The sequence below is a fragment of the Pseudophryne corroboree genome, chromosome 11 (assembly GCF_028390025.1).
Source record: "Pseudophryne corroboree isolate aPseCor3 chromosome 11, aPseCor3.hap2, whole genome shotgun sequence".
NCBI lineage: Eukaryota > Metazoa > Chordata > Amphibia > Anura > Myobatrachidae > Pseudophryne > Pseudophryne corroboree.
In genome coordinates, this window is record NC_086454.1 from 121,838,030 (window position 1) to 121,856,666 (window position 18,637).

At 43.8% G+C, this 18,637-nt stretch overlaps 1 protein-coding gene across 1 annotated transcript in view; it reads left to right on the top strand.

Moving 5' to 3' along the window:
- Positions 1-18,337, top strand: part of PIDD1 (p53-induced death domain protein 1) — a 55,334-nt gene extending 36,997 nt beyond the window's left edge. The window contains exons 12-16 of the mRNA XM_063944775.1: positions 12,086-12,209; positions 13,787-13,902; positions 14,197-14,301; positions 14,403-14,608; positions 16,869-18,337. Coding sequence (XP_063800845.1) covers positions 12,086-12,209; positions 13,787-13,902; positions 14,197-14,301; positions 14,403-14,608; positions 16,869-17,112 — 795 coding nt within the window. The 3' untranslated portion in view covers positions 17,113-18,337. The remainder of the gene's footprint in view (positions 1-12,085; positions 12,210-13,786; positions 13,903-14,196; positions 14,302-14,402; positions 14,609-16,868) is intronic.
- Positions 18,338-18,637: the final 300 nt, after the last annotated feature.

Here is an 18,637-nt window from a genome sequence, read left to right on the forward strand (position 1 = left end):
ATCTAATCTGCCACTTTTTTATCCTTTAGGTTAGTCCCTAAGGGGGTCATTCAGACCCGATCGCACGCTAGCTTTTTTTTGCAGCGGTGCGATCGGGTCTGAACTGCGCATGCATATGCACCGCAATGCGCAGGCGCGTCGGCCGCCGGCGATGGGGATCGCCGGACAGCGACGGACTCTACGAAGAAACCGATCGCATCCGCGATCGCAAGAAGATTGACAGGAAGAGGCCGTTTGTGGGTGTCAACTGACTGTTTTAAAGGAGTGTCCGTGCAAACGCAGCCATTTCAAGGGAGGGTTCCTGATGTCAGCTCCTGTCCGGATCATCGCAGCGGCTGAGTTAGTCCTGAGCTGTGCAAAGACTGCACAAACTTTTGTTTGTGCAGCTCTCTGCACAGACGATCGCACCCCTGCAAAGCGTTTACCCCCTCCCCTGTAGGCGGCGATTACCTGATCGCAGCACTGCAAAAAAACGCCTGCGATCAGGTCTGAATTACCCCTTAAGTCCTTTTGGCTATAGTTTTTTTTTTTTGTTTTTTTTTTTGCTGGGTATAATATGGCAGCTTTATGTATTTTAAATATTTTTTGGGCATTATTGCAAACATAGCCAATTTGGTGTCATCAGACACCATCATCAGATGAAGGTTGCAAATATCTTCTAACATTTTAATACGTCCTTGTTTTTAAAGTTGTGTCCAAAATATACAAATGTCACTTACATAATATATTCTCCCTTTGTCAGCTTATTTGTGTCAATTATGATTCAAACTGTATTGAGAAAGACATTATATATTTATTTTGTAGAATATGAGAACCAATGAAGTGAAAATCCCAAACTTATTCCGGCTAAGTAATAGCATGACGTGAGATGCCTGCATGCGTGTCTTGTATGGATTTGTGGTGTGAATAAAGTTTGTTTTTAACGTAAAGAGTTATAGAACTATTTTTAGTTGAGTTCCTTTTGTAGTTTACTGATGTAGATTTATTAGTAGAAATGACAATCACTGGATTGTGGGAAAGGCATCAGAAAGGTTGGCTGGCAATAATGTTTTGACTTCATTTTAAAAGATTGGAAATGTTTGCAACATAAATGTATGTAACACTAATTACCAACAACATGTCAGCAGTAGAGATGAGCGGGTTCGGTTTCTCTGAATCCGAACCCGCCAGAACTTCATGGTTTTTTTCACGGGTCCGAGCAGACTCGGATCTTCCCGCCTTGCTCGGTTAACCCGAGCGCGCCCGAACGTCATCATGACGCTGTCGGATTCTCGCGAGGCTCGGATTCTATCGCGAGACTCGGATTCTATATAAGGAGCCGCGCGTCGCCGCCATTTTCACACGTGCATTGAGATTGATAGGGAGAGGACGTGGCTGGCGTCCTCTCCATTTAGATTATAAGAGACTGAGAGAGATTTACTGGAGCTGACTAGGAGGAGTACTGTTACTGTAGAAGTGTAGAGACTGAGTGGAGAGAGTTTACTAGTGAGGACAGTGCAGTTTACTTTATAATCCGTTCTCTGCCTGAAAAAAGCGATACACAGCACACAGTGACTCAGTCACATACCATATCTGTGTGCACTGCTCAGGCTCAGGCCAGTGTGCTGCATCATCTATTATCTATATATAATATTATATATATCTGTCTGACTGCTCAGCTCACACAGCTTATAATTGTGGGGGAGACTGGGGAGCACTACTGCAGTGCCAGTTATAGGTTATAGCAGGAGCCAGGAGTACATAATATATTATATAGTGAGTGACCACCAGACACACAGTGCAGTTTATTTAATATATCCGTTCTCTGCCTGAAAAAAGCGATACACACAGTGACTCAGTCAGTCACATACCATATCTGTGTGCACTGCTCAGGCTCAGGCCAGTGTGCTGCATCATCTATTATCTATATATAATATTATATATATCTGTCTGACTGCTCAGCTCACACAGCTTATAATTGTGGGGGAGACTGGGGAGCACTACTGCAGTGCCAGTTATAGGTTATAGCAGGAGCCAGGAGTACATAATATATTATATAGTGAGTGACCACCAGACACACAGTGCAGTTTATTTAATATATCCGTTCTCTGCCTGAAAAAAGCGATACACACAGTGACTCAGTCAGTCACATACCATATCTGTGTGCACTGCTCAGGCTCAGGCCAGTGTGCTGCATCATCTATTATCTATATATAATATTATATATATCTGTCTGACTGCTCAGCTCACACAGCTTATAATTGTGGGGGAGACTGGGGAGCACTACTGCAGTGCCAGTTATAGGTTATAGCAGGAGCCAGGAGTACATAATATATTATATAGTGAGTGACCACCAGACACACAGTGCAGTTTATTTAATATATCCGTTCTCTGCCTGAAAAAAGCGATACACACAGTGACTCAGTCAGTCACATACCATATCTGTGTGCACTGCTCAGGCTCAGGCCAGTGTGCTGCATCATCTATATATATTATATATCTGTCTGACTGCTCAGCTCACACAGCTTATAATTGTGGGGGAGACTGGGGAGCACTACTGCAGTGCCAGTTATAGGTTATAGCAGGAGCCAGGAGTACATATTATATTAAAATTAAACAGTGCACACTTTTGCTGCAGGAGTGCCACTGCCAGTGTGACTGACCAGTGACCTGACCACACTGACCACCAGTATAGTTAGTAGTATACTTATATTGTGATTGCCTGAAAAAGTTAAACACTCGTCGTGTGACTTCACTTGTGTGTTTTTTTTTTTTTTATTCTATAAAAATAAAACTCATTCTGCTGACAGACAGTGTCCAGCAGGTCCGTCATTATATAATATATACCTGTCCGGCTGCAGTAGTGATATATATATATTTTTTATATCATTTATCATCCAGTCGCAGCAGACACAGTACGGTAGTTCACGGCTGTGGCTACCTCTGTGTCTCTGCACTCGGCAGGCAGTCCGTCCATAATTGTAATACCACCTAACCGTGGATTTTTTTCATTCTTCTTTATACATACATAGTTACATAGACATCTTCTCTTTATCAACCAGTCTATATTAGCTGCAGACACAGTACAGTACGGTAGTTCACGGCTGTGGCTACCTCTGTGTCTGCACTCGGCAGGCAGTCCGTCCATAATTGTATACCACCTAACCGTGGTTTTTTTTCATTCTTCTTTATACATACATAGTTACATAGACATCTTCTCTTTATCAACCAGTCTATATTAGCTGCAGACACAGTACAGTACGGTAGTTCACGGCTGTGGCTACCTCTGTGTCTGCACTCGGCAGGCAGTCCGTCCATAATTGTATACCACCTAACCGTGGATTTTTTTCAGTCTTCTTTATACATACATAGTTACATAGACATCTTCTCTTTATCAACCAGTCTATATTAGCTGCAGACACAGTACAGTACGGTAGTTCACGGCTGTGGCTACCTCTGTGTCTGCAGTCGGCAGGCAGTCCATAATTGTATACTAGTATCCATCTCCATTGTTTACCTGAGGTGCCTTTTAGTTGTGCCTATTAAAATATGGAGAACAAAAATGTTGAGGTTCCAAAATTAGGGAAAGATCAAGATCCACTTCCACCTCGTGCTGAAGCTGCTGCCACTAGTCATGGCCGAGACGATGAAATGCCAGCAACGTCGTCTGCCAAGGCCGATGCCCAATGTCATAGTACAGAGCATGTCAAATCCAAAACACCAAATATCAGAAAAAAAAGGACTCCAAAACCTAAAATAAAATTGTCGGAGGAGAAGCGTAAACTTGCCAATATGCCATTTACCACACGGAGTGGCAAGGAACGGCTGAGGCCCTGGCCTATGTTCATGGCTAGTGGTTCAGCTTCACATGAGGATGGAAGCACTCAGCCTCTCGCTAGAAAAATGAAAAGACTCAAGCTGGCAAAAGCAGCACAGCAAAGAACTGTGCATTCTTCGAAATCCCAAATCCACAAGGAGAGTCCAATTGTGTCGGTTGCGATGCCTGACCTTCCCAACACTGGACGTGAAGAGCATGCGCCTTCCACCATTTGCACGCCCCCTGCAAGTGCTGGAAGGAGCACCCGCAGTCCAGTTCCTGATAGTCAGATTGAAGATGTCAGTGTTGAAGTACACCAGGATGAGGAGGATATGGGTGTTGCTGGCGCTGGGGAGGAAATTGACCAGGAGGATTCTGATGGTGAGGTGGTTTGTTTAAGTCAGGCACCCGGGGAGACACCTGTTGTCCGTGGGAGGAATATGGCCGTTGACATGCCAGGTGAAAATACCAAAAAAATCAGCTCTTCGGTGTGGAGGTATTTCACCAGAAATGCGGACAACAGGTGTCAAGCCGTGTGTTCCCTTTGTCAAGCTGTAATAAGTAGGGGTAAGGACGTTAACCACCTCGGAACATCCTCCCTTATACGTCACCTGCAGCGCATTCATAATAAGTCAGTGACAAGTTCAAAAACTTTGGGTGACAGCGGAAGCAGTCCACTGACCAGTAAATCCCTTCCTCTTGTAACCAAGCTCACGCAAACCACCCCACCAACTCCCTCAGTGTCAATTTCCTCCTTCCCCAGGAATGCCAATAGTCCTGCAGGCCATGTCACTGGCAATTCTGACGAGTCCTCTCCTGCCTGGGATTCCTCCGATGCATCCTTGCGTGTAACGCCTACTGCTGCTGGCGCTGCTGTTGTTGCCGCTGGGAGTCGATGGTCATCCCAGAGGGGAAGTCGTAAGCCCACTTGTACTACTTCCAGTAAGCAATTGACTGTTCAACAGTCCTTTGCGAGGAAGATGAAATATCACAGCAGTCATCCTACTGCAAAGCGGATAACTGAGGCCTTGACAACTATGTTGGTGTTAGACGTGCGTCCGGTATCCGCCGTTAGTTCACAGGGAACTAGACAATTTATTGAGGCAGTGTGCCCCCGTTACCAAATACCATCTAGGTTCCACTTCTCTAGGCAGGCGATACCGAGAATGTACACGGACGTCAGAAAAAGACTCACCAGTGTCCTAAAAAATGCAGTTGTACCCAATGTCCACTTAACCACGGACATGTGGACAAGTGGAGCAGGGCAGGGTCAGGACTATATGACTGTGACAGCCCACTGGGTAGATGTATGGACTCCCGCCGCAAGAACAGCAGCGGCGGCACCAGTAGCAGCATCTCGCAAACGCCAACTCTTTCCTAGGCAGGCTACGCTTTGTATCACCGCTTTCCAGAATACGCACACAGCTGAAAACCTCTTACGGCAACTGAGGAAGATCATCGCGGAATGGCTTACCCCAATTGGACTCTCCTGTGGATTTGTGGCATCGGACAACGCCAGCAATATTGTGTGTGCATTAAATATGGGCAAATTCCAGCACGTCCCATGTTTTGCACATACCTTGAATTTGGTGGTGCAGAATTTTTTAAAAAACGACAGGGGCGTGCAAGAGATGCTGTCGGTGGCCAGAAGAATTGCGGGACACTTTCGGCGTACAGGCACCACGTACAGAAGACTGGAGCACCACCAAAAACTACTGAACCTGCCCTGCCATCATCTGAAGCAAGAAGTGGTAACGAGGTGGAATTCAACCCTCTATATGCTTCAGAGGTTGGAGGAGCAGCAAAAGGCCATTCAAGCCTATACAATTGAGCACGATATAGTAGGTGGAATGCACCTGTCTCAAGCGCAGTGGAGAATGATTTCAACGTTGTGCAAGGTTCTGATGCCCTTTGAACTTGCCACACGTGAAGTCAGTTCAGACACTGCCAGCCTGAGTCAGGTCATTCCCCTCATCAGGCTTTTGCAGAAGAAGCTGGAGACATTGAAGGAGGAGCTAACACGGAGCGATTCCGCTAGGCATGTGGGACTTGTGGATGGAGCCCTTAATTCGCTTAACAAGGATTCACGGGTGGTCAATCTGTTGAAATCAGAGCACTACATTTTGGCCACCGTGCTCGATCCTAGATTTAAAGCCTACCTTGGATCTCTCTTTCCGGCAGACACAAGTCTGCTGGGGTTGAAAGACCTGCTGGTGACAAAATTGTCAAGTCAAGCGGAACGCGACCTGTCAACATCTCCTCCTTCACATTCTCCCGCAACTGGGGGTGCGAGGAAAAGGCTCAGAATTCCGAGCCCACCCGCTGGCGGTGATGCAGGGCAGTCTGGAGCGACTGCTGATGCTGACATCTGGTCCGGACTGAAGGACCTGACAACGATTACGGACATGTCGTCTACTGTCACTGCATATGATTCTCTCAACATTGATAGAATGGTGGAGGATTATATGAGTGACCGCATCCAAGTAGGCACGTCACACAGTCCGTACTTATACTGGCAGGAAAAAGAGGCAATTTGGAGGCCCTTGCACAAACTGGCTTTATTCTACCTAAGTTGCCCTCCCACAAGTGTGTACTCCGAAAGAGTGTTTAGTGCCGCCGCTCACCTTGTCAGCAATCGGCGTACGAGGTTACATCCAGAAAATGTGGAGAAGATGATGTTCATTAAAATGAATTATAATCAATTCCTCCGCGGAGACATTGACCAGCAGCAATTGCCTCCACAAAGTACACAGGGAGCTGAGATGGTGGATTCCAGTGGGGACGAATTGATAATCTGTGAGGAGGGGGATGTACACGGTGATATATCGGAGGGTGAAGATGAGGTGGACATCTTGCCTCTGTAGAGCCAGTTTGTGCAAGGAGAGATTAATTGCTTCTTTTTTGGGGGGGGTCCAAACCAACCCGTCATATCAGTCACAGTCGTGTGGCAGACCCTGTCACTGAAATGATGGGTTGGTTAAAGTGTGCATGTCCTGTTTTGTTTATACAACATAAGGGTGGGTGGGAGGGCCCAAGGACAATTCCATCTTGCACCTCTTTTTTCTTTTCTTTTTCTTTGCATCATGTGCTGATTGGGGAGGGTTTTTTGGAAGGGACATCCTGCGTGACACTGCAGTGCCACTCCTAGATGGGCCCGGTGTTTGTGTCGGCCACTAGGGTCGCTAATCTTACTCACACAGTCAGCTACCTCATTGCGCCTCTTTTTTTCTTTGCGTCATGTGCTGTTTGGGGAGGGTTTTTTGAAAGGGACATCCTGCGTGACACTGCAGTGCCACTCCTAGATGGGCCCGGTGTTTGTGTCGGCCACTAGGGTCGCTAATCTTACTCACACAGCTACCTCATTGCGCCTCTTTTTTTCTTTGCGTCATGTGCTGTTTGGGGAGGGTTTTTTGGAAGGGACATCCTGCGTGACACTGTAGTGCCACTCCTAGATGGGCCCGGTGTTTGTGTCGGCCACTAGGGTCGCTAATCTTACTCACACAGCTACCTCATTGCGCCTCTTTTTTTCTTTGCGTCATGTGCTGTTTGGGGAGGGTTTTTTGGAAGGGCCATCCTGCGTGACACTGCAGTGCCACTCCTAGATGGGCCCGGTGTTTGTGTCGGCCACTAGGGTCGCTAATCTTACTCACACAGCTACCTCATTGCGCCTCTTTTTTTCTTTGCGTCATGTGCTGTTTGGGGAGGGTTTTTTGGAAGGGACATCCTGCGTGACACTGCAGTGCCACTCCTAGATGGGCCCGGTGTTTGTGTCGGCCACTAGGGTCGCTTATCTTACTCACACAGCGACCTCGGTGCAAATTTTAGGACTAAAAATAATATTGTGAGGTGTGAGGTATTCAGAATAGACTGAAAATGAGTGTAAATTATGGTTTTTGAGGTTAATAATACTTTGGGATCAAAATGACCCCCAAATTCTATGATTTAAGCTGTTTTTTAGTGTTTTTTGAAAAAAACACCCGAATCCAAAACACACCCGAATCCGACAAAAAAAATTCGGTGAGGTTTTGCCAAAACGCGTTCGAACCCAAAACACGGCCGCGGAACCGAACCCAAAACCAAAACACAAAACCCGAAAAATTTCAGGCGCTCATCTCTAGTCAGCAGTAATGTCAGCGCCGGTGGCTGTACTCGCCCGAACGGAGCAACACTTAAATTGCTCCGTCTGGCACCATCAAGTGGCTGCCGGAGTGTGCAAAACACTTTAATTCGCCCCATAGAGGTGAGGAGCAGCGTTAGCCTTTTATTTATATAGCATGAGGTAAACATAGGGGGCTCATTTAGAATTGGACAGATTTGAATCACATATTGGCTTGACATGTTCACACTGGAAAAGAGGAGATTAAGAGGAGACATGATCAACATTTCTAAATATTAAAGTGGACAATACACAGAGCTTGCGGGGGATCTGTATTTGGTAAGATCAACATAGAAGACACGTGGACACCCACTTAGGTTAGAGGAGAGAAGATTCCGCACACAGAGGCGGAAATGTTTTTTCACAGAAAGGACAATAGGAGTTTGGAATTCCCTTCCTGAGAGAGTAGTGATGGCAGACTTGGTCAATTCTTTTAAGAATGGGCTAGATAAATTCCTAATGGATAATGATGTACAGGTTTATGGAAGATAGATCACGTACTATAGTTATAATAAAATGAGGAAAACTTAATCAAACATTTAAAACTAGTCTTGAAAATAATATAGAGTAGGAGAATACTAATAGGTTGAACTCGATGGACTAATGGTCTTCTTTCAACCTCATAAACTATGTTACTATGAATACTGAAGGTTTGTAGTAGAAGATGCCCCCCAAAAAACAGGGTACTTACGTTTGGACGTATCTTGTTTGTCCGGCTCAAAAAGTAGTATTTGTACCAGATATAAGAAGTGTCCCATACAGAAGTGGGAATATTTTCTTGACCATAGTGGCAAAAGTCACATTTTCCATAGAAAATGTAATTAAATAAAAATAAATTTAATGTTTATATTCAATAAGTGAGATAAAGGCATATCATAAATGTAACCTCCAGATTGTGTGAATGTTCTGAATTATAGTTCAACATTTACCACTGTTCCAACAAGATGACATTGAATATTATAGGAAGTTGGCACGTTTGGAGGTGTTACATTTACTTAACTCTATGGATGGCGAATTAGAACCTTGCAAGAGAGAAAAAAGATCTGCATGGGACCGTGACCTTGGGTGGTCCCTCTGACAGGGGCTTCGCTAGGCTATATTTTAGTTGTAATGTATACTCTCTCACTTATACTGATTTCTTCTTTTTTGTAATGTTTTATACTAGTTTCTTCACCAATCCAATAGTCGTGAAGTACTTTTTTTTTCTATTTTTTTTATTTTTTATTATTATTATTTTTTTGTTGTATTTGAGTGCGAATACTGTGTTGTGATCCTCTTTAATGTTGTCTGGCAAATGTTCCCAAAGAGGTGAGTTCTGTTAAATGGTGGAAAGTGGAAACAAAAACCCGCTTTAATGTAATACAATGGTTAAAATTTTGGTTGCTGAAAAATTTACTAGTGACTGAAAAAATATGAGATTTGTATTATCCAAGCACACGATATTACAAATGCGTTTTGCCAGTGTGTGTGTATTTTTTATATATATATATATATATATATATATATATATATATATATATATATATAGGGATGATGAAGTCTGAATATTGATGAAATGCGTTGGTTTTGCTGTACCTGAACCCTCTGAATGGACAGATAAGCTCAAATATTTTTTACTCTTGTACGTTTGTTTTTCTGCCATCTGTATGTCATTGTTGTATTACATTTTTGTTAAAAACCTTTCATTATCCCTGGCTATGGATTACTAGTTTGGGACAAACACGTCCCTAAAAAGGTTTTATACAACTCAGTTTGTTTATTTAATCTGCAGAGGTAAAAAATGGTACACGCTGTGTTGCATTTCTGTGTTATTATTTTATATCACTCTGTTGGTCGTCATTTGACCAAAGATTACCATGACAGATAAGTAGTGCCATTTCATCATCAGTTTTTTTTTCCTTTTGGGTGACAATTTATTTCTTGGACACTAGTATGCGCTCCTGTTCTTAACTGTCTTATGTTGGAGCTCACATAACAATTCAAACACATACTGTACCTTATTGATTTAGGAGCTGTCACTTACCTATGCACTGAGGAATATCCACTTTTATCACGTACAACTATTTATTACTATTTTTTTTTTCTAAGTATATTACGCACAAAACTGTCACTTGTGCCACCTGTATGCCTCCACTTCCATTGGTCTTTTTATATATATCCTGATGACAGGGTCACGTGCCCCGAAACGTTGAGCACAATAAAGCAGCGATTGCTTTGATCCACAGTCCTAGAGTGCCGTCCTCATACTTTGCCATTGCTATATATAGGAATATGAGCACATGTGGGCTTGCGGCTGCTATGTAGTGCAGTGACTGGCTGGGAACAGCAGGAGCAGAATGGTCGGGGAGTGACAACAGGCTTGACATATGCATCTCTCATTTCCCTTTACAAATCATTTTGTATCACAATTGAAGCTATTTGCTGGTGAACTGTGCGATTATTGTTAAGATATAACTTAATTTAGTGCATAGAGAGCATGTTGCTACCATGTGTTTTGCATGTAACAGCGAGCTTACTGAATGTACATGCATGTATCCCAAATACAAGCCGATGGGATTTCAATGAGAAAACCTGACTTCATAATGCATAATCTGTTTATATTCTGGGGAGTATCTTCTCTTTGGTATCCGGTCTCTAGGTCGACAGTGTCTAGGTCGACCACTATTGGTCAACAGTAACTAGGTCGACATGTTCTATGTCGACAGGTCAAAAGGTCGACATGCGTGTTTTTTAAAAAAAAATTTACTTTTTCATACTTTACGATCCACGTGGACTACAATTGGGAACGGTAACCTGTGCCGATCGCAGCAGTAGTGAAGCGAGGCACCTTGGACAAAGCACGAGCCATGCGAGGGGACACGGTGCACTAATTGGGGTTCCCGGTCACTGTACGGCGAAAACGACACCAAAAAAGATTTTAAAACTCTCGTCGACCTTTTAACCTGTCGACCCAGTTAACGTCGACCAATAGTGGTTGACCTAGACACTGTCAACCTAAGTGTGGTGGTCGACCTTCAATACCACACCCTTCTCTTTCTAAAATTATTTCACATTACAGAGACATTAAGGGGTCTATTTATTAACATTATTTTTACTAAAATAATGTGAAAAATTGTGTTTTCACACCCGTTTCACATTATTTTAGTATCGCCTGAATGTATTAAAGGGCATTTGGAGCAGTTTTCATGAAAAACCGCTGCAAACCCTTTAATTCACTTTTTTTTTTAGTAACTCACATCGCATTCCCCATACTTATAATGGGAAATGTGATGTGGCCAAATTTACAGGAAAAAAAAATGTGAAAAAATACTGCAGTGTGCCCTGTGATAATCTCGCCAGCTAAGGCTGGCGAGTTCACAGGCCAGCACTGCGATAATGTGGCATTTGCCCAGCTTTCTGAGCGAGGACCCGGCAGAGTGATCAGCTGTGTGTGTCCGATGAACACACAAGCTGATCATAGTGTAAAAAGAAAAAAAAAAAGTAAACAAAAAACATACTCGCGCACAGGATCCGGCGCCGGGCAGCCCAGCAGAAGCAGCGCGGATCGGCTCCCTGGACTGGTGAGTATATTGATCTTCTGGGGGGGAGTCCACGGTGCGCGGGGGTAGTCACAACAGGGGGGGATCGACCGGGCAGCGGCGATGTCGGCGGGGGCGGCGCATGCGCAGCAGGACATCGGGGTATTTTTTCCGAAAAAATACCCCGATGATGCTGCGGAGTATCATCGTAGGGACAGAGCTTGACCACAAGCTCTGTCTCTGCACGCGATAATTGATACATCCCTGCGATGTAATCAATTATCGCAGTGCGAGTTTGGGCGATTTTATCATCTGTCATCCGCATCCTGGATGCGGATGGTGATAAATAGGCCCCTAAGAACCCTACAAATCAGGCAATGTCTTAAACACTTCGGGTAAACAAGATTTTAAAATGAACTCTGTTCTGTTAACAACTGCAGTGGAAGTTATAGCAATTTTGGGGGAAGTACCCAAGGTTCCCGGATGTTACAGAATAAGAAGATTTAATTATATATCAGACCATTTCAGATTATATTTTATGACTGTTCTGCTCTCCATAAAATGCCATTTTGCTGCTTTTCGCATTCCTTTAATAAGATTGTTCTCCGCCCCCAGGTGGACTCTACAGTGAAAAGGCTGCAAGATAGATATAAGGGCCCGGAGCCGTCAGACCTTGTGGAACTTGTAGAGGGGGAGCAGTTCTTTGCGGCATTCGAACAAGGACTTAAGCTGCATTCCGGTATAATGTCTTCTCCGCTTTAGCTGCCAGATTCTTCTTACTGACCAATATCCGTTTCTGATAACCGTTTTCTGGTTTATTCTTTACGAGAACCATGAGTAGTAATTGTGAGACTTCCAGACAATGTTCTATGGAGATAATATTCCAAGAAACCTTTCTAAAAGTAGGGATTTCTGGAAAGGCAGCCCTGTGTGTCTATGTCCACCGACTGGTTTTTTTGAGGATAACACTGAATATCCACCTGCATTTTCCAGAAGTCTGGTTTATTCTTTATCACGCACCAAGCTCTTTTAGTACACACCAGTAGCAGTTCGGCTGGTGTAATGTTTATCATTACTGGCTCACAGCATGGAGGTCATGGGTTCAAATCCCACCGGGTGTAGTATGGTATGCCGGCGCCGGAATCCCGACCGCCGGCATACCGACAGCTGGGCGAGTGCAAATGAGCCCCTTGCGGGCTTACTGCAGGCACGGTGGCTATTCTCCGTCCAGGGGGGTCGTGGACCCCCAACAGCGAGAATAGTTGTTGGTCTGCCAGGTGTTGGGATTCCAGCGCCGGGGTCCCAACAGCCGGCATACTGAATACCACCCTTCTCACCATTGCCCTAACTGTGTGGAGTTTGTATATTCTCCCCGTACTTGCCTGGGTTTCTTCCGGGTGCTTCAGTTTGCTCCAACAATCCAAACATATACTAATAGGTTAATTGGCTCAAACAAATGAACCCTAGTGTGGAAGTGTGTGCATATACATGGGCAGACTAGATGGGCCAAGTGGTTCTTACCTGCCATGAAATTCTATGTATCCTTTATACTGTATGTCCCCAACTCGCCTTCAGCAATTTGCCAAACCCCTCCAGTCTCTGCCCATGAATATGCAATTCTAATATGCATTCCCTGCCGGTAACCATACGGACACATGCTCAGAATTTAAATTTAGTCCACCTCAGAATCGGGCTCCGTGATCCTGGATAACATTCGTAGCTTTCACAGCACCCTGTGCCAAAAACACTGCATGGTCTACTGGATACAGATTGAAATTGTAAAAGGCTAGGCTACAGGTTTCGATGCCCTATCTCCACAGCAGGGACTGTGCTGTCCCTGGCTGTAGTGGGGGCTGGCTCCGGGCGGATTGTGAGATCTCGTGTGAATAGTGAGAGCCCGCACATATGCACTGGAGCAGGCCAGGCAGGGAGACTCAACACATCAGCACTAAGCAGATACGTTATGTGCTCAGATGGGGATCGCCAAAGGGGGAGTTTTCACTCCCCCGCTCCGGCAGACAAGATGATCATACATCTTGCTGGAGTGACTTCCTGCTTCACTTTGGTAATGAGGAGAGGCAGGAAGTGTTATAGTGGCACAATCCGTACCGCTAAAATACATTCTCCCCAGTATTAGTATTCGCTTCTCAGCCTTGAATCCATGCACATTTATTAGCTGATGTTATATATTTTTCTTCCTTTAGTGTGTTATTTCCACACCATTACTCTCGGCCACCTAGCATTGGCATGTTGAGGCTGGTTGGTGGACTGTGAGCTGATATCTCTTAGCTCATTAATTCTCTCACTTTTTCCTAGTACGTCCCGATTGTGTGGATGGCAGAATTTGTTTTGTGTTCTTCTCACGTATGAAAAACATGAAGGAGGTGTACGTGACGTCTACTGAAACAACGGAGAAAGATGTTAAGGGACAGGTGAGCCATTATTATTGCTTTCTAAAAGCCTTGTAATAATCCCATTCTGAGTGCGACGTACAGAATAAACACGTTACTACCTAATGAATTCAACTATTTCACTGTAGTGCAGTGGTTAGGCAACCTGAAACTGCCCAAATGTTGAGGGACTACAAATGCCAGCAGGTCATGTTGAGACTTGTAGTTCCTGGATGTTTGTTTTAGCCTGGACGTTTGTTTTAGCCTGGAGTAGTTACAATTTAGCAGCATTAGTTGTGGTAATTCGCTATTATATGTAACTTTTTGCTGTTGTAGGTGTCATTTTACCGTGGATCAGCACCAGAAGCTCTGCCCGAGGAGGCCACTAGGCACAGGAGGGGCCCAAGTGACTGGATGGCAACGCTGCCTATAAAATTACCTGTAAGAGTATATGTTCCATAAACCAAAACAAATTGATTTTTTTATTTTTATTTTCAAGTATTAATTATAAGACCATTGTTCTCTGCTCTCTGTGCATCTAGAAACCTAAAGGCCTGGATGGAGAATCTGAAAGACAAAGGAATGGGCACTCATTGCGCCCCTTGAATTTAGGTAATGCTGAGATGGGTTATCTGACAGAAACCAACCTGCTCAGTATCGCCAGGCAAATTGGATCCGATTGGATGAACATTGGCATTAACCTGGATCTGACGTATGGAGAGCTAGAACGTATAGGTTTTAATAACAGGTGAGAGTCAGCATTAAGTAGCATTAGTCATACTCTCATACCAGTCACTGTCCTACCTATGCTGTATAGTACGTTGGGTCAGCATTGCTCTAGCTCATCATCCACACTTCAGGAGGCGGCATGTCACACCATAAGTCCCATTAAGCATTGCCCCTCGTGCATATTAGTGAGTAACTGAATATCTATATATAATGTCTGTCCAGTCTCCCACATGCATACACAGTGGGAGATGGGGCACGTGCCACAGACTCCAACGCCTCCCTCTTCTAGAGTAACCGTAAAGACCCTTGCCTGGCCAAACAGGAGGAGGACCCGCCGGGACCTGGTAAGCATGCAGCCGCAGAAGGGAGGGAGCGTGGACAGAGGGGAGCAGAGTAGGATAGAGTGCGTGACGTTGCGGATCAGCAGTTCCTGGGGTGACCTGGCATATGCTGGGTCCCTTTACTAGTTCATTGCATATTGCCATAATTATTAAAACTAGATCAACTAATTTTGAAACTACAACGTTTGATTTTTTTTTTTTTGCTTCGGAAAGTCCTTATTTTCATCAGGAGCACCAAAGCTGGGTATACACTATATACAATTATCTGGCAGATTAGCTGCTAGAACTGTCTTTCATACAAATTGGTTAAACCCATGATTTAACCAATTCGTCTGAACGACAGATTTTGTCCATTTTCCAACGTTTGGGAGCAAATGGTCGATGGTCATTTGCTCTCATCCATTACCAGATTCTCATTCCAACCAATCAGATCTAGCAGCTGAACTGCCAGATAGTTGTATAGTGTATGTCCAGCTTAAGGCTCTGGTATAATATATAATGTGTTTTTTATATATATATATATATATATATATATATATATATATATATATATATATATATATATATATATACTGTAAATTTGGTAGAAGCAGTGAACTCCGCTCTGCAACACTTACACATACTTTCAGAACATGCCATGTTATGCCCCTTTTACACCACCAGCTTTGAACACGGGTTATTGCACATGAGCGTGCATAACCCATGTTGCTTTGTGGTGTAAAAGGGCCCAGTTGGAATAATCTGGGTCGAGTGACCCAGTATTCCAACTTGGGTAGCTTGCAAAGTTGAACACGGGTTCAACCTGGCTTGCTATGCTGTGTAAACGGGAAGCCGGGTCGATGCAATCTGTTTCCCGTTCACTCTGTGTGGATGGACGGCATTTGGAGATCAAGTGATCTCCAAGCGCTGTCACTGCTGACGTCACCAACCCGGCGTTGCGAGGGGCCTGAGGCAGGTCGCAGCCAGGAAGCACCCGTGTCAGGCTCCTGGGTGCGACTCACCTCATTCGGAATAAAAGAGGTATAAGAGATTTAAACATCAAATCAGTAATAGTGTGATGATGTGAGCACCTTCAGTTGCATCACTCTGTATTCAAAACACACTTGCCATTACCAGGGTTTGAACTCACAACCATATACATTACATTCAAACCATATACATTACATTCAGGCACCTAACACATGGAGCTATCTGCTCCTTTGCAGGAACCTTAGTAATTCTATGTATTCTAAGTATATGAAGGAAGTTGTAATGGTCAGTTTAAACCATTGCAGCGAATAACATCTATGTAGTTTACATACCTCCCAACATGACCTTCTCCAGGAGGGACAGAATGCTCTGCTCCTGGACTTCCCTCTTAATTTATGATTACCATCACCTGTGCTGAAACACCTTTCTTATCCATTAACCTGTTCAAAACAAGTGATGGCAGTCCTAAATTAAGAGGGAAGTCCAGGAGCAGAGCATTTTGTCCCTCCTGGAGAGGGTCATGTTGGGAGGTATGAGTTTATACAGCCACACACTACATATATTTGCTTTGCTGCAGTGGATGTATACTGACCATTTCGACTAGCTGCATATAGCTAGAATTATCGGCTCCTTATGCAGACGCATATAGCTTAGGTGTCTGACTGCAATGTATAAGGTTGTGAGTTCAAGCCCTGGGTATGCCATGCTGAGAATGTGTGATTTAAATACAGAGGTATAATTCCTGTCATCCAAACATTGGCCATTGCATTCCCAATAATTAAGGGAAAAAACCCATATGAACTGACACAGTGAGTAAACGGCGCGGGTGGCCCAGGGCATATGACCCCTTCCCCTTAGTCTGGCTCTTCCTTAAGTTACTAATTCACCTTTTTTTGTGATTTTACATTATAATGTTATATATAGCTCGACTTCTAAGGAAATGACCATAATTATTCTCTGCCTCCTCAGCAAAGACATGAACAAGCTAGTCTTGGACATGCTGTTTTCTTGGGCCCGGAAGAACTCTACTCAGCCAGACTGTGTGCAGAAGCTGGTGGAAGCCATGCGGAACAGCAAGAGAAATGATATAGCAGACGAGATAGAAGATGTCATTACTTTGGGAAAAGAAAAGTACACACAGTCCATCCGGAGAGTTGGCCTGGACCAAGGCAACAGCAGTGAAGACTCTGCCATAGCAATGAGCCAATCATGAGGACACAGTGCAGGCAGACGGTGCATAAGACGTCCTAAAACTTCTGACAAAAGACCATAGGGTAAATGTAATAGGGTCGAGTTGCCGAGTTGACTTTCAAAAGAAAGAACATGACCCAGACATCACAAGGCTGTGTTTGGTCTGGAGTTTAGAAACTATGATACCTTTACCATAAATGATAAAGTCGTATCTCGCATGGTACAGCAGTTTTCCCATTTTTATAAGCAGTAATAGTGTTTCTCAGTAAAAGCAGCTTACAAAACTGAATAGAGAAAGCTCTTATAATGTGATATGTGCCCTTGGCAGCCAAAATGAAACTTTTGTCTTTAACGGCTTTAATCTACAAACACCCCTTTCACTCACTCACTCACTCACTCACTCACTCACTCACTCACTCACTCACACATCTTAAAGTTTGGTCACACAGTTTGAATTGTACAAAAATATTTAATTGGGGAATGCTTGCATTTAAGTTCAATCACAACTATACAATTAGATTGTTCATAAGTAGTTAAGAGGGTATTAACTGGAAAATATTCTTTGTGGGGAAATACTAATTTCTGTGGTTCTCCTTCAAATTCAGTGCATATTGCAATGCAACTGGTCTAATAAATTGCTAGCCATGGGTGTTGGGGCCTTTTAATTGCACAGACGTCACCATCAGGTTCGCTGGTTATTCTCAGGATACCATAAACAGATGTAATACCTTTTGGATACTTTAGGGACAGGTCATATTTTAGATGCTTGGCTTTGTCCAGGAATTCATGTTTGTTTCGCACTCTCAGCTGATGGTGACAGTGCTGCTGCTAACGTCTGTGGAAATCGTTATTTATCGTCTACAAGGCCTGTACATATACCTATAGATGTAAGTATGTAAGATGCAGATATATTTATAAAGCTGTATCATTAGGATTTTACTGACTACTAAGTGGATTGGAAAGCCGTTATCATCCAATGAAAGACACAGCTATTCTACCGAGGAAAATAAGCTGTGAAATCAGCTGCACAATATAAAGCATTCCAGTGATGGCCAAGACGTCTCTTGGGATTTACATTTTTTAGAATTGTGTAAATATATTTAAAGAAAACATTTTATGATGTCTGAGACATTTAAAACTTGGCACATTTAGGTGTGTCAGACTGTATGTCAAAATACAACTTTGTGTATGTAGATACTGCATGATTCTAATGGCAGAATGTAATAATAAACTAAGATGTAAATGTGTGCGTCTTATGCCTTTACTTTTACATTTGCCCTTTTTTTGTTTGTTTGGTAATGGTACATTACTGCCCTCACTTGCATACAGGCCCTCATTCCGAGTTGATCGCTCGTTGCTGTTTTTCGCAGCGTAGCGATCAGATGAAAAAATGGCATTTATGCGCATGGTACGCAGCGCGCATGCGCTAAGTACTTTCACACAAAACTTTGTAGTTTTACACAAGCTCGAGTGACGCTTTTCAGTCGCTCGAGTGTTCGTTGTTTGATTGACAAGAAGTGGGTGTTTCTGGGCGGCAACTCAGCGTT